Source organism: Mauremys mutica, chromosome 8 (assembly GCF_020497125.1).
Source record: "Mauremys mutica isolate MM-2020 ecotype Southern chromosome 8, ASM2049712v1, whole genome shotgun sequence".
NCBI classification, from domain to species: Eukaryota; Metazoa; Chordata; order Testudines; family Geoemydidae; genus Mauremys; species Mauremys mutica.
In genome coordinates, this window is record NC_059079.1 from 33,469,741 (window position 1) to 33,497,718 (window position 27,978).

Consider the following 27,978-nt stretch of genomic DNA (forward strand, 5'->3'; position numbering starts at 1 on the left):
ATAGGGAAAAATATGTTTTGCTCATGTTAAAAAAAAAAAAAATCTCTTCTTTGAAAAACTCTAGTGCACTCCTGTTTTGGAGCAGCCGCTACCGAGAAAGTCAGACTTCACCCCTATAAATAAAATAGTATGTAGCTGTGTAATTATAGACTGTATCATAATGCATAATCCTAAGGAGGACAAATTAAGGTTGCACAGGCAACTTTAATTCTTGCATTTCTTAACTTTAAATATGCAAGGTGAAGCACTCAAATCTCCTTTTAACATAGTATTTTCACATGTAATATATAAATAATGTGGAGCCTAAACTATATGAATTCTTTAAAAATGGTATTGAAAGTGCTTTTTAAAGTAGGAACTTACAATATTCTCACCTTTAATGATAAATCAATCTGATTTTTGATATTTTGAATAACATAGCCTTCTACGCCAGCGTGGTTGCTTGTCTTCAGTAAACACCTTTAAAGTAAAATAGAGAAAGACAGTATCTCCTAGATATTGCATTACATTTCACTGAAAAATCTAGATGAAATTCTGGCCTTATAGAAATAAATGGGAGTTTTGCCACTGACTTCAAGGGGCCCAGAATTTCACCCCTAATCTTTGGAGTTCACAAAAGGGCTGGCTTCAATGTCTTGTTTTTTAGTAACATGAAAACTAAAATCAATTGCCATCATCATGAAATTAACATGGTAGCTCCTATGTGAGCTCCTATGCAGTTACCATGATTTCTGACTGAGTTACTAGGCAATTTAAATTGCATCAAGACCTGTTTTTCTGCATTTTATGTAGGATGCATACCTGAACAAAATATATTTTCCCTCTGCATCAAATTTGTCTATATACAACTGCAATATCTTCAAACTCTTCTTTCGCTAAAAGAAAAAGATTCTGTGAAGACATTTGCATTTAATTAAAATAAAACAAATTTAGCACTTTAGTTAGTTTAGTTACAAATGTAACCCCCGAAATGATGAAATTACATACCAAATGCTCTATAGGACAAAGGGTCATCACTTTCACCAAACCCTGCAGTTGGAAAAAAGTACATAAAGTTTGGTTGCTCCCCTGGAAGACTATTCCAGAACTTCACTCCTCTGATGGTTAGAAACCTTTGTCTAATTACAAGCCTAAACTTGTTGATGGCCAGTTTATATCCATTTGTTATGTCCTCATTCTTAGTCAATGTTGGTAAGGAGTAGAATCAGACAGAGCTTTATAATGGGAATGGACTGATATATAGTATTGATTTATACAAAGCTATATAAAGATCACTAAATTTACCATGGACACTAAAATAGAGCAAGTGGTCAAGACTTGATGGATGAACTATTCTGAAAATATTCTTGATAGATTAGGCTTAGAAGCAGAGTATGAAATTTAAAAAGTATAAGGTGATGCATTTGCAAAGAAACAACACTGAAACTAGGAATAATTTGAATATCATTGAATTAACTGCTGTGGTAGGTGGAAAAAGCATGCATGTATTAATAGACCTTATGCTGAAATTCTCAGTCCAGTGTGCAACAAAATGTGAAGGAGAACAGAATATTGTTGATTTCTATCAACACAAATATAACCTCTAATATTGTGTGCTCTCACTTTGGTTAGACTAAATATGGTGTAATTGTAGTTATATTTTAACATGTATTTGTAGAATATGATGTAGGTAAAAATGGAACCAATGGGACTTAGGTTCTTATTTATGAGAAGAGTGACAATTAAGTCTTCTCCCTTGTGAAACAATCTTAAGAAATGGTAATGTTGTATTTAAACTAGCCATGGATCATTTTAATTTAAGAATGACATATTTGAAATTGAGTGGATATATTGAACTATGGGTCTCTGGTTTAACACTGAAGGGAATACACATATATTTAGAGGGTAGCGAACTGGTGGAATGGCCTTCTTGCACTCCTCTGGCATAAAATTGTTTTTTAAATTAAAAAAACTTCAAGTTAAATGTTTAAAAAGCTTCACTATATAGTAAGGCATCAAACAATTCCAGACACAAAGGTACCAGTCTTGTTTCCAATACTTCACAAACTTATAGCAAATTAAAATGCAGAAATCTGAATTCATCACCAAAATTTTATATATAAAAATGGCACTGCACATTTGCATTAACAATGTTCACCCTTCTAGCTGGGATGAGACTTTGACTAAGCTAGGAGTAGAGGAGACCCCTTTTGTTGGGAGTGTGAAGGGGGGAGAACAGATGAGGCAGCGTTTCATATGCCCCCCTTTTCCCGCACTTTCGTGGGTGAAAGTTGTTGCTTAACTCTTCTTTTCCCTTCCTCTTCCCCAGCCTACTTCCTCATGCTGCATAATGTGTGTAGGGGAGGGGAAAGGGACAGGGACACAAGAGTCACATGTTGCACCTGAATCCAATCTCCGGGGCACATCCTGCCCACAACTATTGCCACTGGATGGCGATGGGATATGGGGATGCTGTTCGGTGGTGAAAAAAAAGGGGGTGATAAAGTTTGCTTCCCAGTGGGTAACCATTGCAGGCTCCCTGTTCCAGTTAACAATTCTTAATAGCAAGACACTGTATGGTTTCAAAAACAATTAAGTTTCTGAGTGAGGCAATCCTTTTATTCTCTAAGTTCTTCTCTCTCAAATCACCTAGGGCAGTGCTTCTCAAAGGCGGTCCATCGCTTGTTCAAGGAAAGCCCCTGGCAGTCTGGGCTGGTTTGTTTACCTGCCGCGTCCATAGGTTTGGCCGATCGCGGCTCCCACTGGCCATGGTTCGCCACTCCAGGCCATTGGGGGCTGTGGGAAATGGCGTGGGCCGAGGGATGTACTGGTCGCCCTTCCCGCAGCCCGCGGACAGTGGGAGCCGCGATCGGCCAAACCTGCGGACGCGGCAGGTAAGCAAACCGGCCCAGACCGGCAGGGGCTTTCCCTGAACAAACAGCGGACCAGCTTTGAGAAGCACTGACCTAGGGAACAGCTAGACATGACATGGCACTTTAAGTAAAAATACTTGTTTACATTGCATCCTAGTACCTGAGGTGCTGTAATGAAGCCTTTGAATTCCAAATACTGATGGTGAAGGCTATTATCACCCATTCTCAATAAACAGTTTTCAAGCAGGTCCTATAAGCAATAAAAAATAATTTTAAAGGCAATGTAACTTTGCACAGTACTTTAATCCAAGGTCCCAAACGACTTCACAAACTAAGGCCACAATCCTGCAAACTTTTATGCATGTATTTAAAACTTACTCATATGCATAAAGTTAAACAAATATGTAACATGCTTTCAGGACTGAATTCTTTCTTGGGTGCTGGCTGGTGAGTCTTGCCCACATGCTCAGGGTTTAACTGATTACCATATTTGGGGTCGGGAAGGAATTTTCCTCCATGGCAGATTGGCAGGTTTTTTCCTCCATGGCCCTGGAGGTTTTTCGCCTTCCTCTGCAGCATGGGGCACGGGTCACTTGCTGGAGGATTCTCTGCACCTTGAGGTCTTTAAACCACAATTTGAGGACTTCAATAATTCAGACATAGGTTAGGGGTTTGTTACAGGAGTGGGTGGGTGAGATTCTGTGGCCTGCATTGTGCAGGAGGTCAGACTAGATGATCATAATGGTCCCTTCTGACCTTGAAGTCTGAGTCTATGACTGGGGCTTATCTGATTACGCCTCAATAACTCTAAAATTATAGTATGCAATATTACCCTCATCTTTTACAGACAAGGGAAATTAAGATTGTACCATAACATAGATTACAAAGAATATTCAATATTTGATTTAAAAAAAAAAGAAACTTACAAGTCCTTTAGTTAACACAGATTCTTCTGTCCTACAAAAAAATTAAGAAAATTATCAGATTCAAAGTATGAATTCAAAAACGTTTTGCTGATGTTTAAGAATTAACTAAGTAGTACAGGATCTATCTAAAAATGAGCTCAGCTACCAACAGTTCCTATTCTGCTTCCTGTCATCATTCCTTCAACTGAATAATTTAACTATATTGAGCAGAAGAGTTTGTAGATTTGACTCCTTTTGAGATCAAGAGCTGATATTTCCATTCTATATTTATGAGCATTCAAAGGCAAGATCTCAAGTCCCTCAGACGCCGTGGTATCAAAAGGAAGAAAATGGTACTTTCCCAACTGCAGAACTCTGCAAACTTTTTCCAAACATGAGTGGAAGAGAGTGAATCCTAATTTACAGAGGCTGAACAGTTTAGGCCAAGTTGTAGCAAGGCACAGTGGAGTGGTGATAACCTATGAAACACTCATGCTTGTAGAGTAGTACTTGGACTTAATCTTTGTAGACTGCAGACAATAATGGGGCAAATGACTACAACACTTGAGTAGGTCTGGTGTTCTATTTATTGAGAGCCATGATACAGATGAAGATAGCATACTATCATAGGATACAGTTAAATATATCCATGGCAACCTCACTTCATTCTCAACTGTGTAATTTAGTTACAGAAGTACTACTAAATATTCAAATTCAGAAAATTGTAATGTTTAAAATGTTCTTAGTTTGGGTTTCCATAAATAAATAAATAAAACACGGTTGTGAAATGAATACTGTAAAACATATTCAAAAATGTAAGAGCATATCACATAAAAGTATTGTGTTTAGGACAACTTTTTACAACTCTTTGGAGGGAAGGGGCATCATCTTGTGCTGAGTCATGCCACATTAACACTCAGCTTCAAAAGAGTTTTCCCCACAATTTGAATTGTGAATTCAAAGTTTGATTTCATAAATTACTACCATAGATCAGAATGCAACCATGGGACAATTAAGACAGACAAACAAGAAACAAATCCAGTATTTGAAACTCCAAATTTTGTATGATCTTACCTTTTTAATAGGACCTCAATGTGTGTCATGTTGCACTGTAGAAGATATGATGGACTAAAACAGAAAAGTTATTTATAAATACAATTGCATAGACCACACAGCCTACATGTTATATAAAAATAAGCTCTGTGGAATGATATATAGGAATAGTAACTATTTCATAAAATTAAGAGTAATTTTAGGCTAAATGGATACCTTTGAAATAGATGTGTGCTAAATAGATTGTCTCTCTCCCCCCCACCCCTGCAACACTCCTACACTTGTTTATCACCACACTAGGTCCCAATCCTGCAAACACTTACATGCTTCATTTTAAACTTATAAATAGTCCCCTGGCTCCTTCTGTGAGACAACTTGTGTCTAAAATTAAGCACACACATAAGTATCTGCAGACTTGGGGCTTAAAAGAGAAAACACCTCTGCACACATACCATTTATTACATGACAGTTGCCCTGAAATGAATGCTAATGCAACATAAAGGCTTACAAAATAATTAGTGATTAATATTAAACGGTTTTCTTCTGCTCCTGAAAATGCCTTTAGAGAACCTCAACAAATCAGCCACTAATAATAAATGGATGGAAAATAGCTCTTACCTAAAGACCATTGGAAAACAATCAATACCAAAATACTGAACAAACACCAGATATGACAGACATGCCAAAGAATCTGCAGAATGCTTTCTATCTACATCCAAAAAATCTGGATTATCCCAGCTCTGATTTCTGCTTCCACGGTGTGAAAACAATGTTGGTAACAATTCTCTTATATCCAATAAAATGCCCTGTTTATTAAAAAGAAAAAAAAAGTCAGCTACATATAGCTGCTTTATAAAAGGAAATACAGATAAAGTTTTAAATTAGGATTCACATTTTAAATGGTATATAGTAAAATCTCTACCTACTACATGTACAATCATTCCTGAAAATATTTTTTGTAATTATGTGTACACCAAAACTACGTTAAAAGAAATTATTAAGGTGGCAAAGTCAAGCACTCAAAGGTTAGGAAATGCCTGAATTAATATTGCCTGTGTAATCTTGATTTGGCCACCATGTCTGTATACACCAGGGGTCGGCAACCTTTCAGAAGTAGTGTGCCGAGTCTTCATTTATGCACTCTAATTTAAGGTTTCGTGTGCCAGTAATAGTTTTAATGTTTTTAGAAGGTCTCTTTCTAGAAGTCTATAATATATAACTAAACTATTGTTGTATGTAAAGTAAATAAAGCTTTTAAAATGTTTAAGAAGCTTCATTTAAAATTAAATTAAAATGCAGAGCCCTCCTGGACCAGTGGTCAGGACCTGGGCAGCGTGAGTGCCACTGAAAATCAGCTTGCGTGCCGCCTTCGGCAGCCGTGCCATAGGTTGCCTACCCCGGTATACACTATGATACAGTATTTAATTACATGATCACAAACTCTTTTTTCCACAAACCTTTGCCTCATTTAGTGCACAGAATGGATGAGGCTCACATAATGACCAGCTATGCAGTATTTTGTTTTCTCTTCATTGTTCAAAGTTCAATCCCAGACCTTATTTGCTACACAGTATTCAAACTCTGCTCTGAAGACACAGTTATTAATTTCCTTATGGGCTTTTTTTATTGGGCTTATTGCCACAATATCTGAGTACTTCACAAAATTTTCACATCTCTTTGACATGAGCGAGCATAAACCCTATTTTACAGATTGGTACTGAGACACGGAAAGTAAGGTCAAAAATATCCACTAATTTGGGTGCTCACTTTGAGACATCTAAGACATGATTTTTCATACTATTGTCATTATATAGTATGTCATACGTTCAAAGCACAGCTCCCATTGAGTTTAATTGCTGCTGTGAGTGTTCAGCAGTTCTGCAAATCAGACCTCATGGTCTCAAGCTGGGTACCCTGAAAATGAGGAACATGCTACCTGTACAAAAGTGGAGAGTTGGGTCTCCAGTATCATGGGAAAACTCTGAGCAGAAGCAGTGACAGAATCCAATTCTCCAAGACAGTATTCAACTGTCTTAACCATAAGACGTCCATTCTTTTCCTAAAATCCCCTGTCTCATTCATTACACACTTTGCAACAAATGAAGCAAAGGTTCAACACATGAAGCAGGGAGTCAACACCTGAGGCAATGTTACAAGCCCTTCCTATACCAGCAGCTGTTGCCAAAAGAACTGATGTCTAACACCCAAAACCTGACTGCTTTTTGCACAGCTATTATTGAGATAGGGCACAAGCGTACAATAACTGAATAGTTTTTTAGCTAAAATTTCATTTGCACAGCTAACAGCAAATAGTCCATTAAGACTCAGTTATGTAGGACCTACAGAAAGGGCAATCTCTCCTAATCAAGGTTGGGGACACTGGTTGTGTCATATAATAAACTGGTAGTGCAATTATTTACCCTGTAGATTAGCCTCCTGAAATTTCAGTTCATAGTAGAGCCCTGTGCGGGTCTATTTTTAATCCCACTCCTGTCACACCCTGCAATACCCACTCTCATCTGCTCCCGCTATTATGGCAGAGGGTCCGGCAGAACCCATGGGATCTTGGGCCCACTGCAGGGCTCTAGGTCATAGGCCCCAGTTCAAGACATCACTTATGCTTGAGCTTAAGAACAACTGAAGTCACTGGGACTGAAGCACATGTTTAACGTTAAGTTTGTGCTTAAGTGGGGGTCCTGAATAGAAAATATTCTTCACTTTATCCAAAATATGATACACTTCAGTTTTTAAAGTGCAGCCCTACCCAATGACATCAATTATTATAAAAAGGAAAGGGCTACAATAGGTAGAGGGGCAAACTCGGTTCTTTTAAAAAGCCAAACACAGAACTGTATTAGTTTTGGACATGTACGGACCTCACCTCATTATCTCCTTTTAGAAGCCCTGATAGATCTGTACATCTATGGGGATGGGGCCAGCTGCAGAAGAGCAGACGCTGCTGATAATTCAGAGAGCAGCAGCCCAAAGAGATGTACCATGAGGGCTGAATTTGGTCCAAACATTTATTGCGTAACATTCTGTTGGGGCTGACAGCAAGTTACCTTGGGCTGATGTTACAGAATGGTTTGGGGGGAGCTAGTAGTGAACTGGCTTTTACCCGCCGAGTTGCAGCCATTTGGCTGGATAAACAAGTGAAGAGATAAGGAAGGCCTGAGATTGTGAAGTGTGGGAATAGAAAACAGCAGTGTTTCCTGCTAGAGGCTGCTTGTGGATGAATATGCCCCCGCCTTAGAAGGAGGTGATGATTAAAAGCAGCTATGAGAATTGCTTTAGACGAACAGTCTCACCTGTGGACCCTGGCCTTGTGGGTTCCCAGGAATTCCCCACACTGGAGCAGCGCCTGCTACGAGCCCTCAAGGGCAAGGTAGGAGGGTCCAGGACTGTCCGTAGCAGAAGGGGCGTAAGCATTGATGCTTGCTTGCTGGAAAGCACGTATTTAGTAACGCGTGAAGGCTGGGAGGCTTATTATACTTTGGCAATAAAACCGGTTATACTTATGCACCTGGCATGGCTTGACTGAGGGTATCCAAGCCCCCACCCTTGGGACCGACACATTCAGAGATTTTTTTACTTTCAAAGCCAAGTTTTGTTTACCCTAAGGATCTGATATTGTTCCAAGACTTTACCTTCATCAGCACTATCTTACAGAATCCCATAAAGCATCTTACTAACCAAATCAAGAAGCCAACTGATTTCTCTGACTGATTATAGTGAACACTGAATTATAATGACTGATTTTGCAAGTCACTATAATTCATTTTAACTGCACTTACTAGAATTTCAGCTGCAAAATGCCTTAAGGGATCTTCTTCAATGTCTTCATGCAGCTGATCAAGCTGTGCTATTAATAAGGGGTATTTCAAGCTTTTCAAACAACTGAAAGAAAAGAAGATAACTATAATTAGAACATTTTAACAAAAATGCTACCAAAACCACCAATACAGAATATAATGACATTGTCTCCAGGGGGTCTGAAACTGTCATGCCCCTTACCCCTGCTGCTGCTCATAATGGATCCAAGGGGAGTCTCCAAACTCAGGGACTGACTCCGCTTCCTGTTTTTCATCCCTATACTCTCATGGCTGGGGGCACTGCTTGGATCCTGATGCCCCCAAAGAGGGATGTCATTCTGGTGTAAATGCAAGGAAGTAGGGGCCATTTACTCAGCTTCCCATCCCCTATACAGGTACTCTTCTGCCATCTGCCAGTCAGGAGGGGAATGAGCGTCGCCCTTCCTCTTATAGTTCACAAATATGGAAGGATTTTTTTAAAACACATTAGTTAAACAGTTTATTTGATAAACTATAAAATATCAACAGTGTATTCACTGCTGGTGCATGAAATTTTGATTGCTCATTTTATTTACATTATTTTCATTGCTCATTCATTCATTCATTCATTCGTTACATTCATTACACAAGCATTAAGCAGAAATAAGATACCCACAATTTTAGCAATTCTTCTTTGAGGTCTTCGTCATCATTTTCTGTTGAGGCTTCCATATTTTTAACAACTTCATCCACAAAAGGTTTAGCAAAATCCACTACTGCATTGCAACACCGGCAGAGGCCAAGTTTATCTTCTCGTATTTGTTCTTTTGTGTAAGGTACGGGCAGGAGAGAAAGTTGGTTTAAAATGGTAGACAAAGATAAACCCACTGAGTATGACTTCTTGCTATGAAGTTTCAGTAGAACTGAAATAAAAAGAAAGTGTTGTTAAACATCTAGTTATCTACTATTTTCCCCCCCAAGTGATGTTAGAGAGGTGGAACATCTTAATTTATTCTGATTTATAACACAAAAGCTTTTTCCTGCCATAGTAGATTCAGTGTTTGAGAAAAAGCAAAGAATAAGATCTGTACTTAGGTGACTGTACTGAACAGTCTTTGGTTCTTAAAAAAAAAACAACAAAAAAAACGCAACAACCAAACCTAGGTAATAATTGGAGATATACCAATCTCCTAGAACTGGAAGGGACCTTGAAAGGTCTTCGAGTCCAGCCCCCTGCCTTCACTAGCAGGACCAATTTTTGCCCCAGATCCCTAAGTGGCCCCCTCAAGGATTGAACTCACAATCCTGGGTTTAGCAGGCCAATGCTCAAACCACTGAGCTATCCCTCTCCCCACCAGGATTCTGCACCTGTTAATTTTGGGATGTTATAACTACCAGCACCATAGAGTTGAGTATTGCAAAGAAATATCACAACAGCATCCCATGCATTTTAATATACAACAAATCCTGCCTCTGTAAAGTGGAAGTAAATATTGAAAATTTCTCTCTTATATCACTGGCCCAAAGGGGCAAACCCTTCCTGGCCCTGAAAACATATGTACTACCAAAGTGTTTCTAACCATGGCAGAACAGGAGACTATACCAAATGTCTGCTGAAATCTGGCCCCTTTGCACCACACGAGGACTGTTCTAATCTATGCCAGAGCCAGTGTAGCACTGGCCCCAAAATCAATGTGCCACAACTAGCTCCTTTACAGACTCCTCCCTCATTTCAGCTGCATTTGGCGACACTGGTCCACAGTCCACAGACTTTTAACAGAAGACATCGTTCTAATTACCAAAACTTTCCCCTTAAATTCCAACATAATTTTAGCGGCCTGTATCTCGCGAACCACTAAAGTTAGGCTTGGTCTACGCTTGAAAACTTATACCAGTATAACTATATTGGTCAGGGGTGTGAAAAAAAACAAACACATGCTAGTGACAAAGCTATGCTGACAAAATCTCCAGAAGAGTGGTTCTGTTGGCATAGTTAACGCCATTCGGGGAGGCAGTATTCCCATACCAGCACAAAAACGCCTTCTGTTGGTATATGCTGCATCTACAGCGGACATTCATTTGAAAGAAACATTGATTTTAAACTCTAGTGGGTCTCAGGAGAGCAGCCACTAATAATATATCAGAACTGAAATGAAAAGAGAACTAATGAATAAAAAAATGTTATCAGATTGATGTCATATTCAGATCAGATATATTTTAACTTCTGCAGGCTAAAATGTAATGCTTTACACCACTAGAAAAACTGCATTCACAGCTAGTGTTTCCAGTGGTGAGAGGTGCTACATTCTGGCCTCCAAGCTCACAGGTATTTTTTTAAGCAAATATGCAGTTTGTGATTTTCATTGATATGCAGGAATTGGTTAACTTTCAATACCTATAAAGGGCAAGTGAATAAAGTCATAGATATGGATGACTGTTTCAGGAGGAGGAGGAGGATAGCAACACACAGAAAGTATAAGGATTTTTAGTACCAGCAATGGTTGATTATTGCTTTTCAGCAGATGCCAATTTGAAATATTCTGCTTTTAAACCATTTGTTGTGTCCTCAAGCACTCTTAAAACAAGTCTCAATACGTACTGAAATTATACTTCATGTGCTCCCCCAGAACGGTAGGTGTTCTACAGCACTACTTTAAATACAAGTAATAAAACTATCAGCTGAGAAATGTTCCAAATCGTTTTCAACAGCAGATAAACTAATGCACTAAACTGGAGTAGGAAAGATTTTGTTTAAGTGTACATCAGCTAGGAAAGTGTTCGTTACCTGTCTGCAGAGGCTGAAGCAAGAGCAGAATAGTATGGGATATGTGTTCCCCAGAGGTCTGCTCAATCTGCTCAAGTAAACCCAATAAAAGTTCCTTTGGATTACATAGCTGCAAGAAAGGATCAAGCCATTGTACTGTTGTTTATCTCTAAAGTAATACATTAAGTACCTTTACAATAATAAACATACTTCCAACCTGTAACAGTTTTCACATGGCAATGACAGAAGATGCAAAACATCCAGGACATTATTGTTACAAAAAACAAAACCTAAAAAGCTCACGCTTTCTTTAAAATAGCAGTTTTCAACATTTTTGAGCTGAGTTTCCCTCTTTGAGTTACAATTTTTGGATGTTCCCCCCCCCCCAATACCTGCTCCTCCCTCCTCAAGGTTTCAGGGTGTGGGAAGGAGTGTGCCTCGGTCTCTGGGGATGGAGCCAGTGCTGGGCATGAAGGTGTCGACATTGACTGGGTGGCCTGCTGAGGGGAGTCAGGGGATGGAGGCAGTGCTCCCTCTCCGAACCTCCCGGCATGGGGCTGGCCTGAGCCCCCCAGAACATTCCTTTGCACCCCTCTAAGGGGGCACGCCTCACAGGTTGAAAACTTCTGCTTTAAAACATGCATTTAGGATGAAGCTACATGTAAGGATATTTAGATTGCTATGGTAAAATAATGTTTTATTCTACTTTGATATGAGACCACTTTAACTGGCAGAGGTAAAAGAAAAAGTTCAGCATGTACTCTACTGCTTGAATTAAATTCAAAATGATACATTTTCACTCAATCTTATAGATCACTTGTCTGCCTATGCTCTTCCACATTTATATTGCTGTCAAAGGTTCACCAAGAGACAACAAATATCAGGACTTTAATATCATTAAACAACATCCAATCCAGCATGGAAAATCCATCATTCACTGAAAGGACGTTTTCTGATTCAAGTTAAGGTTTACAGAACAAACATTGTAACAATAAGAGCCTTAAAGTACTGTAATTGTATAATAATTATACGAGATTCGCCTTTATTAAGACTACATGGTTCGATAACATACCTGCACCAACTGATCTAGTATTTTCAGACAATGTTCTCTCTTCTCATCTTCCTGCTTATAACTCAAAATACATCTAACAAGAGGACAAACAAGATTCCAACCCATACTCTTGACAATAACCTGTAAATCAGATTTACAGAGAAAACAGGCCAAAATTTAGCAGATTTAAAATACAACCCTAAATGAATACATATATACATCAAAAAGAATCAATAGATTATGGATGACAAACAGATGAATGATGGATGACATCAAGAAGGCTGAGGTGTTTAATGCCTAGTTTACTTCAGTTTTCACTAAAAATGTTAATTGTGACCAGATGCTTAATACAATTAATATTAATAAGGGGAAAGGAACGCAAGTTAGATTAGGGAAAGAACAGGTTAAACAATTTTTAGATATGTTAAATGTATTCAAGTTGGCAGGGCCTGATGAAATTGATCCTAGGGTACTTAAGGAACTAGCTGAAGCAATCTCTGCAATTAGCAATTATCTTAAAGAACTCATGAAGGATGGGTGAGGTCTCAGACAACTAGGGAAGGGCAAACATGGCATTTATCTTTAAAAAAAGGAACAAAGAGGACCCATGGAATTATAGACCAGTCTGCTTAATTAAACTTGGTAAAATCCTAGAACAAATTATTAAACAATTAATTTGTAAGTACCTAGAGGTCAATAAAGTAATAGCTAACATGGATGGGTTAAGAACAAATCATGCCAAATCAACCTAATTTCCTTCTCTGACAGAGTTACTGGAATAATGCATGGGGGAAAGGCGTAGATGTGACATATCTTGATTTTAGTTTGGCTTATGACACAGTCCCACGTGACAATCTCATAAGTAAGGTTGCGAGTTTGTCACAGAAGTCACGGATTCTGTGACTTTCTGGGACCTCCATGACTTCTGCAGACGGCAGGTGTGACTGACCCCAGGGCTGCTGGTTGGCCCCGGGATCAGCTGCACCCCCACCCCAAACAGTGGTGGTCCTGGACTGTGCCCCCGAAGTGGCTACAGTCCTGGGCTGCCCCCCGCCAGCAGCAGCTGTGGTGGTCCTGGGCAGCCCCTTGCCAGCAGCGACGGCAGCAGAGCTGTCCCCGGCTAGCAGCTGTGGTGGGCGTCCCGGAGCCCCCTCCCCCCCCCAGCACCAGTGAGCACCCCAGAGCCCCCTCACAAGCAAGCACCCCAGAGCCTCCCCCACCCCAGCACCAGCAGATGCCCCAGAGGCCCCCCTCCGGAGCAGCAGCTGTGCCCCCAGAGCTCACCAGAACACCAAGGATTTAGTCAGGGGTATATAGTACAAGTAATAGACAGGTCACAGGGCCAGGATTTTTTCTTTATTGCCCGTGACCTGTCCATAACTTTTACTAAAAAATACCCATGACTAAATCTTAGCCTTACTCATAAGCAAACTAGGGAAATGTGATCTAGATGAAATTATTATAAGATGGGTGCATAACTCTTTGAAAAACCATACTCAAAAGCATTCACTGTGCAAAGGTTCATTGTCAAACTGGGAGGACATAGCTAGAGGGGTCTTGCAGGTGTCTGTTGTTATTGAATGTTTTCATTAATTACTTGGATAATGGAGTGGAAAGCATGCTTATACAATCTGCAGACAACACCAAGATGGAGGGGGTTGCAAGCACTTTGGAGGACAGGATTAGAATTCAAAATGACCTTGACAAATTGGAGAATTGGTCTAAAATCAGTAAGATGAAATTCAGTAAAGACAAGTGCATAGTATTATACTTAGGAATGAAAAAATCAGATGTACAACTACAAATGGGGAATAACTGGATGGGTGGTAGTATTGCTGCAAAGAATCTGGGCATTATAGTGGATCACAAATTGAATATGAATAGACAATATGATGCAGTTGCAAAAAAAGGATAACAACATTCTGGGATGTACTAACAGGAGGGTCGAATGTAAGATACAGGAGGTAACTGTCCTGCTATGCTTGGCACAGGTGAGGCCTTAGCTGGTGTACTGTGTCCAGTTCTGGGCACCACACTTTAAGAAAAAATGTGGACAAAGTGGAGAGAGTCCAGAGGAGAGAGAAATAAATGACCAAAAATTTAGAAAACCTACCGGTAATCTATGAGGACAAGTTAAAAAAACTGACCATGTTTAGGTTTGAGAAAAAAAAAACTGAGGGGAGACCTGACAATAGTTAAGGGCTATTATACAGAGGACAGAGAGCAATTGTTCTCCACATCCACAGAAGATAGGATAAGTAGTAGTCAGATTAATCTGCCGTAAAGGAGATTTAGATTCGATACGAGGAAAAATGTTCTAACTATAAAGATAGTTCCAGAGGAGGGTGTGGAATCCTTGTAATTGAAGATTCTTAAGACAAGGTAAGGCAAACACCTGTCAGGGATGGTCAAGGTATATTTGTCCTAACTCCATGCTGGAGGCTTACATAGATAACCTCTCAAGGACCCCTCCAACCTTGTATTTCTATAATTCTATGATCACTACTGGTTGTAACATACCATAGTAATTAACCTGAATACAAGGTTTATCATTACAATGTTCTGTTCTGGGCATCTGTTATGCTCTCCTTCTTCCTTCCCTATTTGACAGAATGGATGCATATTCTGAAGAGCATTCTCCAAAATATACACTGAATGTTTTTTCTCTTCTGTCAATATAAACTTATGCATTTCCAGGTGTGTATGTGAATGTGCTTTTCAAATAGGGATAGGCAGTGTTCTCACTCTTTTATTGGATGGTAGTAGCAAAATTCCAGGCAAAAATTAGAGAAAACACACTATTTGAGGAAGGAGGTAAACTGTTCTTTTCATTGAAGGCAGTCTTAAATCTTTACTGTAAAATTCAGTGGGGTACACCAGACTACTTTCCATCTTTCCATGAAGTATGACAATATTATTCCATCCTCCATCTATTTCTGACTTCCTATCTATCTCTGAATCCCACATAAGTATACTGTCCCAGTTTCCCAAACTGGTCCTATATGTCTCTGAACTTTCGTTCTGTTACTTCCTGTCTGCTCATTTTCTTCTTAAAATCTTGGCCAATTTTAGTCCATCCACCTGGAATTCTCTCCACCCCAACAGAGAGTCACTATCACTTTCCCTTTTTAAATTTTGCCTTAAAATCTCTCTTTTCTCTTCTGTTTATCTCACCGGAAAACATTAATGGAAGGGTTTGTTAAGGACACTGTGCCTCATATCCTTGTTTAAAGCTAAATAGTACACTGCTCAGGAGGTAATATACAAAGTTGGCTTAAGCCACTCCTTCCACTCTTTCTATCCTGGACCAGTTGTGCAGCAACCTGGCTTCCCAGCATAAGGCAATGCAGCCCGAGGGCTGCTCTAAGATGCTCCAGCTAACAACAGCTCTAAGGGGCTGATCAAGGAGTCAAGAATTACTGTAGTACAAGGAAGCCCCTGCTTCTTACACTGACAGCCTGGAGTGATCAAATGTAGGAGCCACCAGCATGCCTGTATGACATGAAAGGATCCGCCTACTCTGGGGTGACCTCTTCTGGTTGGCTATATTTGGTTCACATCCAGTAACCATTGCCAAAACAGCTTCACAGAAAGAAGAATCTGGGTCTATACAAACTGTATGTCTGTCAGCATATACCTGGTACAGTGCCCTGAAATTGTACTTTGTGGGTACTATATAGTATAGGTGGCTTACAAAGATACTAAGAATAAAACTCTCAAGCAATGAATAAACAGCTGGAATATGCAAAATTTAACCTATTTACCTATGTGTTTAAAGTATACCGCTAAAATACACACAGATGCAGATTTAAACTTACCTTATTTTTCTCATTTTGAATTACTTCTAATACTTCTGCTGCATAACCTTCTTCTAAGCACTTCTGGCCTGCTACTTGAAAAAGATTAAAATCTTCTCCTTTGAAATCTTCTTCTTCTAGGATTTGCTACAATGAAAATTTATCTTTAACTTTACATTTATATAATGTAAATCACAAACAAAACCAAATTTGAGTTTAAATACAATTTATTGTAGCTGTAGTTTAGTTTTCATTATACCTATGATTCATCATTTATACACTAGAATACTCCTTAGGGAACGCTGCACCAAAAAAGTTAAAATTCTGCACCAAAAAATTAAAAATTCTGCAAAATTCATTTGTCAAAATAACACATTATAATCACACCATTTTCAATTATATATGAATATTTTTAATAAATTACCAAAATAATTGAAAATGGTGTGATTATATTATTATTGTGTTTCTGTGTTATTTTGACAAATAAAATATGCAAAACTTTTCAGTATTTTAAAAAACAAATATTTTTTAGATCAGAATTCCCTCAAGAGTACCAGCATTCTGTGTGGCGCAATCTGGGTGCGGGCAGCTCGGTGGGGGTAAATCTGGATGCACAGGGGCTTGGTGCCGGATTCTGGGTACAGGGCGAATGGGACTCTGCAGGGGAGTCCAGGTGAAGGTGGTTAGGGCTCAGTGTGGGTGTTTGGGGGAGTAGGGCTTGGTGGGGTGGAGGGTCAGGATGCAGCTGGTTGGGGCTCAATGGGGTGAGGGTTTGGGTGTGGGTTGCTCCTCATGCAGGGGGTCAGGCTTGGCAGGGTGGGAGTTCTGTGGGTGGGCCTCGATGGGGGAGTTCCAGATGCATGAATGGGGGAGGGGGTCACTGAACAGGGACCCTGTCCACCCAATCCCGTGCATCCGGAGCCCCCCCACACACTCTCACTCAACACCCCCCACCCTCTGCTGAGCCTCACCACCCCACACCCGGAACCCCCATCCAGACTCCCCATCTCCCGCAGTGCAGAGCTTCCTGCAGCCAGGGGAAATTTCTGGGTGTTGATCTGACCCAGCCTTGGGTGTTCTCACAGGGAAGAGGGAGGGGGAACTCCATCTCCATCCTCCTCCTCCTCCTCCCCGTAGCTGGGACTAATGTCCCTGGGAGGCAAGGGCATCCCCAGACCTCACTCACCCACAGTGATTTACCTCTCCCCAGCTGCTTGAACAGATGCATCTGAGCAGCGGGGGGGGGGGGGGGGGGGGGAGGCGTGGTGTGTGTTTGTGAGACTGAGCACTGGTGGAGCTTCTCTGGGCTTCCCAACAGAAACCATTTTCTGCAACGAAGCAAAGAGAATCTGCCGGGGGGTGGGGTGTGTGTGGCATTTTTCTGCTGCACCACAGTGGCGCACAATTCCTCAAGGAGTAAAACAAATACTAGTAACTACTACAGAACACATGTCAGTCTCTCAATAACACTTTCCCTAACCTGAGATTACACCAAGTCTTTTGGAGAGACACATTTTCTTCTACATGCTCCTGCCTATTGTCCAAGAGGCAAGGGGTCAGATGCTAGTAGCAGTCCTAGGACAAGAACCAGGGAGCAGGCAATGGAAACTAAACCTGCATGGTCATGGAGAGCGCTATCGAAAGCTCCCCTACTTTTTTATTTAAATATAGTATACACACAGATGTAGGCAATGCCAGTTTCTACAACTTTTAGTATCTTTTTACAAAAAGAAAGTTACTTACGCATCTTTGTATAATGGCTTGAAGTTCCTCAGTTGCCGTCATATCCTGACTTTGTTCTTCTGACACTGAAAAGCTCTGTCATAAATTAGAGTACAGTACTGAGTCACATATTGTTATAACATTATATTCAATATTATACTGGATTTAAGATGGAGATTAAAAAAAAATCACATTTTAGCAAGTCCGAACTGGTAAAACAGCTAACAGATGGAGAAATGAGAAAGATCAGTCATTGCTGGGAGAAGTTAAGAAGAGAAAAGAGTTCTTTCATTCCACCACCTCCTGTGCATGCAGGCACTGCTATTGCTTGTTTACAGGAGACAAGAAAGAGCATGCATACTGTATCTAGAGAGAGGAATTGTCCAACTATTAACAGAAAGTCCATTGCATAAGGATCAATTCCTTTACTGTCTTTGTGGAACAAAAATGAAATAGATGTGATGTGACACAATCAATAGGTTGTATAGGTTACAGATTCAGAATATCATAGCTATAGAATCAGTTTTTGAGAAATAAGGTTTTGTGAGGCAGTTGTGGCACCCTAAAATGTCAATGTTGCAATTGGGGATAAATGATTCGCTGTTGAAGAAAATAATCATCATATATAGTCTATATAGTTTATTTGCTCTATGATTGGAATGTAGGATATTGTTTCTTTTTACTGTGTAGACATTTTTATTAAATCAAAGCTTCATCACTGCTAAATTTAATCCAGAGGTATATCTTGTCATTTAGGTGTTGGTATCTTTAAACCTACTGATGAATTTTAAGGGAGCCTGACCGACACAAAGGGCTAGACACTCTGCTAGCCTTTCACCTGTAGAGGGAGACTGGCTCAAATCGTTCCCATTGAAGGCAATAAGACTACTCACATGCATAAAATTAAGCACATGCTTAAATCTCTACATAATCAGGATCACCGCCTAATGCCTACTGGACACTTGTACATCTCACATATTTATTTAATAGTTTAAAAAAAAAAGCCTACGGATTTGTTATGCCTACATTTGGGCATGCAAGCACTATGTCTGTACACACATCCAGTGATTTTGTATGCAAATGGCGAGTTTAGTGCTTAAATACCTATCTGAAATATGTAATCTTGATATTTATGCAACATACACAGGTGCACAATTGTACACACATTTTTATATACTGTCCTCATGCATTCCATTTCAAATCTTGGCCTCATTCATCTCACATAATATATTTAAATAACTACCGTACATTAATTTGATCCATAAAATGAACAGCATTAAAGTAAAATTGTACTAAAAGCATCCAAACTTGGATTTAGTTTACTACAAGAATAAATGTGATAGACTAATTTACTTTTCACCATATTGATAGTCTACTTACATTTTATTTCATTGTGTTCCAACCCTGAACCTAGACTTGTCAGTTTCACTTCGCAGTTTTCATTTCCCCATAAGTGCTGGAACTGGGGGTGCTGCCACACCCCCTGTTTTGAAGCAGTTTCTGTTATATACAGAGTTTAGTTTGGTTCAATGGCTCTTAGCATCCCCCCTATAAAAACTGTTCCAGCGTTAGGGTTGCCAATTTTGGTTGGACGTATTCCTGGAGGTCTCATCACACCACAATCTTTAATTAAAGCCTAATCTTTCATTCCTGGAAACTCCAGGCCAATCCTGGAGGGTTGACAACCCAATCCAGCATCCCTGCATTGCACTAACATGTGCTGTTGTGTTTGGGTTCACAACACTTCAAAAGCAATGGTGACATTCCCCCAGAACTATTTTAATTTGTTTTAAAACAAATTTATAGTCCCTATTTGGGGCCCAAAGTAACTTGACAACATCAATAAGGCCCAAAACATGCACTGAGCTCTGTGGTGGTGTAGAGGTGTACTGACTCAGGGCTCATTGCAGGATTGGGGCCTAAGTGATTAATCCAGTTGTCAGTGATATTTTCTTTTCCCTGACTTCAGTGGGAGCTGGACAGGTCCCTAAGTCATTATGAAAAATTATATATTAGCTATACTTGACAAACTCCCTTCAATCATTTATAACATTTTATTTTTCACCCATTTTGATTTCAGACTTGACACACATGCTCTCCGTAAGAACAGTCATACTGGGTCAGATCAATGGTCCACCTAGCCCAGTATCCTGTCTTCCAACAGTGACCAATGCCAGGTGCTTAAAAGGAAATGAGCAGAACAGAGCAATTATTCATCCCGTCATCCACTCCCACAGCAGTCAGAGACTAGAGACAGGAAGAGCATGGGATTGTATCCCTGATCATCTTGGTTAACAGCCATTGATGGACCTATCCTCCGTGAATTTACTTCATTTTTTAAAATCTAGTTCTGGTTTTGGCCTTTAGCCCCCGCACATCCCCTGTATTTCCAATACACAGAGGTCTAGTATAGGCTCTGTTCTGAACTTTAAATTGAAAGCTATTTGAGTTATTTAACTTTTTCCCCCACTCCCCAAATGGATAACTCCAAACACTCACAAGGAATTTTACTGGATTTTGGGGGTTACTTAAAGGATCCGAACACCAATGAAAAATGCGACTCAGTGAAGGAATGTATTCCACACAGCTGTAAGTGTCTAAAAAGGATTAAAGCACCTGGCATCCTCTATACACTTTGGGACACTGACCGCATCGCCACTAGCCACACTTTGGGTCTGGGGAGGATGGGCTGTAACCTGTATCACCCGTATGGGATCTTCTTGGACATAGGTCAGCACAGTAGGTGGGATTATAACCCATGCACTGAGTCACATCAGACACTGCTCAATACCCCTCGGCCTAAAGACAACCGGTGTCTCTTAAAGCAAATCAATAAGCAGATCGCCGTCCCCGCCATCGCACTGAAGGACGAGAAAGGGGGAGACCGTGTGGGTGGCTCACAGCAAAATCCTCCAGCCAGAGGCGGGGGCTGTAAACGGGCCTGCGAGCGCCAGTCCTCCAACAACGGAGGCAGGTGGGCGGGTCGTTAGTGGGGGTCTCCTCATCCAGCCCCTCTGACCCGGCTCTCGGGGGCACGTCTGGGGAGCTGCCCCGAGAGAGGCTCGGCTCGGGGGGCAGCCCCGGTACCCCATGACGAGAACGTGCCGGGAGAGGAATAAGGGGGCCTCCGCCAGGAGGCTAAAGCCCGCAGCAGCAGCCGCTCCCCGGCAAGGCTCAGGGCCCGCTTCCCCCGGCAGCGCGAAGCGTCCTGCTCCCCAGCCCCCTCCCCTGGCGGCGGGGCAAGGACTGCGCGGCGCCTGCCTCCTACCTAACGTGCGGCCGCTCCGGATCGAGCCCCGTGTGCGCAGCCTCCGGCTCCGCCTCCCCCGGCGCCGCGGCGGGTGTGAGAGGTCAGGCGGGGCGGGCGATGATAATGGCGGCGGCGGCAGCAGAGCCGCCGCGGGGCGGCGTGAAGGCAAGATCCAGCCGGAGACGCGCAGGTAGGATTAGTACAACACAGCCCCCCTCCCCCCCCGCTTCCCGGCCTCGTCCTCCCCACCCCCTTCCCGGCTCAGCGCAAGGGACTGACCCAATCCGTCCTAGCGGAGGGGTGTGTGTGTGTTAGGGGTTGGCATAAGCAGATTGAGCAATTGTGTAGGGTCCTAAGCAGCTCAAGCCCCCCCCCCTTATTAGTATGTGTTGAGGGGGGCAAAAATATTCCACTCCCTAGAGTGACCAGACAGCAAGTGTGAAAAATCGGGATGGGGGTGGGGGGTAATAGAAGCCTATATAAGAAAAAAGCCCCAAAATCGGGTTTGTTCCTATAAAATCGGGAATCTGGTCACCCTAGGGCTCCCAGAGTACCAGCACCAGCACTGGGGGGGGCTCTGTGGCTGGCCCGGGCCCTGGCCCTGGCCCCAGCCCTCTGGCATGGCCATCCCCACATCTGGCCTGGTGGTGTGATGTGCCCTGGCCATGGTGTTATCCTCTAACTATATCATGGCTAGGGACTACCAAATAAAAACGTGCCATGGACTGTGAAATCTGGTTTTACCCTATACTATACAGATTTCACAGGAGAGACCAGCCTTTCTCAAACTGGGGGTGATCGCAAAATTATTGTTGAGGGGTTGTGGTATTGCCACCCTTACTTCTGCGCTGCCTTCAGAGCTGGGCAGCCAGAGAGCGGCAGCTGCTGACCCAGGGCCCAGCTCTGCAGGCAGCAGTGCTGAAGTAAGACTGGCAATGCCATACCATGCCATCCTTGCTTCTGCACTGCTGCTGGTGGCAGCACTGGCTTTAGAGCTGGGCTCCTGGCCAGCAGCCATTACTTTCCAGCAGCCCAATTCTGAAGGCAGTGCTGCCACCAGCAGCGCAGAAGTAAGGGTGGCAATACCATAACCCCCCTGAAATAACCTTAAAACCCCCCATAATCTCCTTTTGAGTCAGGACCCCTACAGTTATAACACCATGACATTTCAGATTTAAATATTTGAAATCATGACATTTCAATTTTTAAAAATCCTATGACCATAAAATTTACCCTAATGGACCGTGAATTTGATAGGGCACTAATCATGGGCCATGGCGGAAATTTCCATGTCTCATTGTTAGCGAAGCTTGGCAGAAGGGGGGTGTCTGCATCCCAGGGAAGAGGGGACGTTGGACAATGTTGATGTAAAGGCACTTGGCATTAGGCCACATGCACCAGCATCCACGAGAGTCACATGCTTTGTTCCTTTAGGGATGTGGCTTGTTGGTTGCAGGTTTTACTTTCGCTTTCTTCCATGTGAGGACCCCATTGTGCAGCACCATTAAGGATGGTGTCAACCTAAGTTGTTTGAAACTAATCAAATAAAACAAGCCTATTTTCTGATAATTTAAGTGGCATGTTTTGAAAAAGTGTTAAGTGTTAAAAAAACAAATCTCCCCTTTTTTACATAATTCTTTTCTGCTCCTCTTTCTGTATAGAAGTTTGGTTTCAAAAAGGAGTGACTGACTACAAGGGAAACAGTAAAATTGCTTTGTGTCAAGTACTATTAGCTGCACAAAGAAGACAAGCTGGGGAGGCATAAAGATATTGGAGAGGGGTTGGGTCTTTTGGGGGGCTTGGTTCTAAAACTTTTTTTAGTTACAGGAAACGTAGGTTGCATCTACACTAAGAATTTATCTAAAATTTCCTACACCTTCTGCCACTTGACCTAGCAATGGGTTAGGAAAGAGGAGCTAGTATAGGTCAAACCACTGTTAAAGTCAGCAGTGTTCCACAAAGGTGTAGGTGTCTGCATGTGGCACTTGTTGCAGATTCGGGGGTCATATTATTTCACCTGTTCAGTGCAGATTCAGCCAACATAAGGGGGCAGAAAAAATGGTGGCAGCCAGTGCCTTCTCTACATTAGTATTTCCGCAGTTGCTATCACCACTGGAATTACAATGGTGGGAAATGTTATGGAAGAATCCCTGGGAAATACAGTTGGTACAAAATCTTCAGGCAGAAATGTGACACCACCATTCCCAGTTGATAGTATCCCCTTAACTTGTTTTTTTGGATGATGTATGGGACTAAAATGATTTATTCCTCCCTGTCCTGTAGTTCCCCAGTAGATAGTGTGCCAACTTATTATTTGGGCTTGCTGCTGAGTATTTAGCTAAAAACTGCTGCAGCTATCCATTTAGACCCCCAGAAGCACAGGTTTCCAAGCAGTTGCTTATGGTTTGGCTTGTGTGCAAATATGTCTTCCTTGTGGCTCATACGTTTCCATACATAAATGGCCTCAAGTGGATGTTTTGTTATTTTGAAAGTTAAAAGGTACATTGATTTATATATTATTTTATTACTAGGAAATAAACAATCAAGTATTTTGAAAAATGAAGATGTAGCACAAAGGTATGATATCTAACAAATGTTATACAGTAATAGCAATTGTTTACTTTACTTTAGAGTTCTCTCCTCTTTACAGAATGTCTTTGTGCTTTTTCAGAAACTTCAAAAGCTATGTATAGGAGATACCTACCATTCTGATAATATTTAGCAAGTTTGTCCGCTATTCAGCACTGTAAGATGCTTTAAGCAACCCCGCAGATTTGTCTTGAATTATCATATGCCCACCTTATCCTAAGGTAACAATTAATTACATTCACAAACTTAAGAGTGCTAAATGTTGCATAGTCAATCATTCAGAAGGTAGGAAATGCCAGTATTAGAGCTGTCTGCAATCTTAATTTGACCTCTTTGCTTGTATGATTACAGTCTTTAATTACACAATTACTTGCTATTTTTTTCCACAGCACCTCTGCCTTATTCAGTGCACAGGCTGGACAGTGCTTACGTAATGAGAAACCCCATTAAATATTTTGTTTTTTCCTCATTGTTTGGTGTGTGATCTCAGGCATTATTTACTGCACACTATTCAAATCTTGCTCTGATTACAGAATTCTTACTTCCTCATGGGCTTTTATGTGGTGCTCATCACTGAAGTATCTGAATGTTTCACGAACAATTTATTTTCACAACACCCTTTAGCTCAGAGAAGGTATTATTATCTCCATTTTGCAGATGGGAAAATGAGACACAGAGTTAAGGACGAAAGTATCCATGAATTTTGAGTTGCCCATTTTGAGATTCCTAGGGCATTTTTAGAGTACTTAGCATTATATAGTACAATATATGTTCAAAGCACAGCTTACATTGACTTCAGTTGTAGCTGTCACTGCTCAGTGCTTATGCAGATCAGACCCCTGGGTCTCAAGTCAGTCACCCAGAAAGTGAGGAACACACGATTAGGTTTTATACAGGCAACCTCAATTCTAGCATTTCTTAACTTTTGAGAGCTTGACTTTTCAATCAAGAATTAACATTCTTTTAATTTAGCTTTTTGTGTGTTATTTCCTAGGTTTTTTAAAGAAAGCAAACTGAAAAAAACAAGTTCCATCATGTGGAACTTCCAGCAGCAAGATTATAACTAGACTTGGATTTTTGTTGGTAAACACTGATTTCACCATACACATGCAAACCAGCAAAAAAAAATATTTCAATTGATTATGACTGAAATTTATGGATAGGCAAAGTAAGAAAAATGGTGCTTGAGAGCTTATTTGAATTTGCTTTAAGGTTATTCACTTTGTCAACATCACATGTCAAAATATACAGTTTGTGTTTTAATGGTTATAAAGTTTTAACTTTTTTAATCTCAGCATCTGTTGTCATTAAATAATTATTGTCTTACTCCCCCTCTTGTCTGACCTCCATAATTTCCCATGCTTGTGAACATTGAAATAGATAAAAATAGAAAAAAATGTTAAAACTCATCATTTTGTGCAACTGTGAAAATTTAAATCTGTAAAAATCGAGAAAAAGATGCTTAAAAATACACATTCATATTATCCATTGAAATTATTAAAAACAAAACAGAACTCTGCCATGGCTGGTTGCAATCTTTAGATGTATAGCACAGACATCTGTCTCTTGAGCTAATGGAATAATTGGTAGGAGCAGTATGTTGTCATCCTCAACATGGTTCAGACACTAGAGGGGGATGAGATGCATGATGTGCCGTTGAGCTTCACGGATATTTGCTGACAGCAGAGGAATAGTGAGACTTGGGAATCTTGGGTTCCATTCCAGTCTCTGTTCCACCTAAAGGCATGAAAGTTTTTTGCTATTAAAAGAAAAATGTCACCCACTAACCAGAGTACGTGTGGGAAAATATTTACATGCTGCTTTTCTTACAGTCTTGACTCCTGGATGTTGTGCTTCATTTACTAAATCTTTTGCCTTTTACTTGGATACTGGTTCAGAGTTACATATTAATCCTGTTGCAATGATGTATTTATTTCCCAAATTAACTGTTTTCTCCAATAAAGTTTGTTCAGGCTGCCTGTGGGAGAAGGCCTGGATACTTCTCCAAGAACTTGGTGGGCAGAATGCCATACCAAGTTTGGAAAACTCACTTAATGGTTCCTGGTTGCCACAAAATTCTAGTCTAAGTGGAATACATTGCTGTGTGAGGTCATTGTAGCAAAATGCATACCAGATCATTAAAATGCTACACTTCGTATACGAGAGAGACAAAAGATATGTTTGATAGAATTGTGTATGGTAAAGTGGTGTCTATGTAATTCAATATTTACTCTATTGTAGGAGGGCAGCACTTGAGGCTGCTATTAGAAAGAAGTTTGAATATGAGAAAAAAGCTCTGCGTGTTGTTGAACAGCTATTGGAGGAAGATATTACAGAAGAGTTCCTTGTGAATTGCGTACGTGTTTCTTTTGCAAGTTCTTATACAAATTTGTGTCCTTAGCCTCTGTTTGCCAGAAGCTGGGAATGGGCGACGGGGTAGATCACTTGATGGTTACCTGTTCTGTTTGTTCCTTCTGAGGCACCTGGTATTGGCCACTGTCGAAAGACAGGATACTGAGCTAGATGGACCTTTGGTCTGACCCAGTATTGCCATTCTTATGTTCTTAACGTTTTTTAATTCTTGTAACAAATTTGATATCCTGTTTCTCTTTCAGTGCTAATGTACCCTCCTCTGTTCTTGCTTTTAATATTTCCACTGTAAAAATATGTATGTCTTGTTTTTAAAGGCCTGGTTTTGCCAGCCTTACTCATGATGAGTATTGCTTACTTAGGTGAGTAGTTCCACTGCCTTTAGTGGCTCATGGATTCCAGATTGATGAGTGTGGTGTAAAAAGTTAGGAGCAGATCATCTCCTCTGTGGGAAGGGGCTTTACAGAAAGGCCCCATGGTACCGCCCTTTGCCCCATATGACTTCCCTGGCACCACAGCTTCACTAGAGCAATGCAAGGACTTCCCGTGTTGTGGTTGCCCTAGGTGAGGCTCTGCAGAAAAGATAATACAGCTCTGGGTTGTATATCTTTTCTGGCTACTCCCAGTTGGCCCTGCAGAACTTAATATGTGGCTGAGCTTCCTCTGCACACAGTAGGAGAGAGAGCCATGTGCAGAAGGCCTGCTCTGAATCCATATATATATGATATGATATGATCCAGGTCACAGATAGTATTATTCAACATGATGTAAGGGATATAGAATCTGTCCCATGGGGAATATATTATGTTGCAGGTATTAGCATGAAAGTGTTAAACTGAAACACTCTTGTGAAGATACCTGACAAATGCTTTATTATATTTTATCTCATGTATATGTTAAGTAGATCTGGGCAAACATTTTTGCAGTTGAATCTGTGTTCAGCTTCTATAAAACAAGTTCTCTTCTACTTGGCACTGAAAATTGTTGGCAAAGTATGCACCATGGCTTGGGTACTCTTGGAAAATATTTAGCTGGACAGACTTACCAAAAACATCCATATATTGGGTGTACCTTTTCTTCAAATTGTGCCCAGGGCCATAAGCTCAGTTATTTTACTCAGTATTCATCACTTAAACAATAATATAAATGTAAAAGCATGAAAAGTGTCACTAGATTTATAATGTATACCATGTAAAAAGTGTCAATTAAGCTATATACACAGTGGGAATATTAGCCATTTACTGATAGAGAGGGAAACTGTGGAAATAATGTTATCACAAAGTTATCTAAGTAAAAATATAAGATGTATATAATAGTACTGTCTGTACACTTGCTCTCATCTCTTACTATGTGTGCTTACCCCATTACCATTTTTAATCTTTTAACTTCTGCTTTTTAAATAGTAGTGGTTTTATTAATTTTTTTTATGAACAAACTTAAGTATTCATGTACTTCTGAGTTTTGAGAGTTATGATACAGTGAATGCTTTTAAAGTAAGTCTGTTGAATTATTTTCTAATGATTTTAGGGAAATTTTATTACCCCATCTCACTATAAGGATGCTGTGGAGGAGCGTTTTATCATCAAACTCTGTGGCTATCCCTTATGTCGAAATAGGCTAAAAAATGTAAGTTCCTTTTTAAATAATAATTTGATGTAAGAGTTCTTGAGCCTTTCTTTATCTTTTCCATTCTCTCTTTGTCATTCTAATCATATGAGCAGGAATCATTCTGTGTTACTCCCAGGTGAAGAGCGTGTTGCTCTCCCCTAAAATCTCTCTAATTAAGGGGAAAGATTGAATTTGCTTATTTGGCTATCACTACTGCATGACTGAA

General features: G+C 40.6%; 2 protein-coding genes across 6 annotated transcripts in view; one reads left to right on the forward strand and one right to left on the reverse strand.

Moving 5' to 3' along the window:
* GLMN (glomulin, FKBP associated protein) overlaps nucleotides 1-21,386 on the reverse strand; it is a 37,922-nt gene extending 16,536 nt beyond the window's left edge. The window contains exons 1-14 of one of the 3 annotated variants that reach the window (XM_045028618.1): nucleotides 21,204-21,386; nucleotides 17,957-18,029; nucleotides 16,235-16,360; nucleotides 12,438-12,557; nucleotides 11,387-11,495; nucleotides 9,278-9,524; nucleotides 8,605-8,707; nucleotides 5,429-5,616; nucleotides 4,832-4,885; nucleotides 3,779-3,809; nucleotides 3,013-3,102; nucleotides 988-1,029; nucleotides 802-875; nucleotides 375-459 (exon numbers count right to left, since the gene is read on the reverse strand). In XM_045028618.1, the coding sequence (XP_044884553.1) occupies nucleotides 375-459; nucleotides 802-875; nucleotides 988-1,029; nucleotides 3,013-3,102; nucleotides 3,779-3,809; nucleotides 4,832-4,885; nucleotides 5,429-5,616; nucleotides 8,605-8,707; nucleotides 9,278-9,524; nucleotides 11,387-11,495; nucleotides 12,438-12,557; nucleotides 16,235-16,360; nucleotides 17,957-17,998 (1,311 nt within the window). In that variant the 5' untranslated portion in view covers nucleotides 17,999-18,029; nucleotides 21,204-21,386. Of the gene's footprint in view, nucleotides 1-374; nucleotides 460-801; nucleotides 876-987; nucleotides 1,030-3,012; nucleotides 3,103-3,778; nucleotides 3,810-4,831; nucleotides 4,886-5,428; nucleotides 5,617-8,604; nucleotides 8,708-9,277; nucleotides 9,525-11,386; nucleotides 11,496-12,437; nucleotides 12,558-16,234; nucleotides 16,361-17,956; nucleotides 18,032-19,315; nucleotides 19,372-20,583; nucleotides 20,598-21,203 lie in introns of those variants that run through there. The other 2 variants (XM_045028620.1, XM_045028619.1) reach the window with 2 other exon arrangements.
* RPAP2 (RNA polymerase II associated protein 2) overlaps nucleotides 21,115-27,978 on the forward strand; it is a 64,256-nt gene continuing 57,392 nt past the window's right edge. The window contains exons 1-4 of one of the 3 annotated variants that reach the window (XM_045028617.1): nucleotides 21,115-21,375; nucleotides 23,717-23,762; nucleotides 26,016-26,130; nucleotides 27,672-27,770. In XM_045028617.1, the coding sequence (XP_044884552.1) occupies nucleotides 21,303-21,375; nucleotides 23,717-23,762; nucleotides 26,016-26,130; nucleotides 27,672-27,770 (333 nt within the window). In that variant the 5' untranslated portion in view covers nucleotides 21,115-21,302. The remainder of the gene's footprint in view (nucleotides 21,376-23,716; nucleotides 23,763-26,015; nucleotides 26,131-27,671; nucleotides 27,771-27,978) is intronic. The other 2 variants (XM_045028615.1, XM_045028616.1) reach the window with 2 other exon arrangements.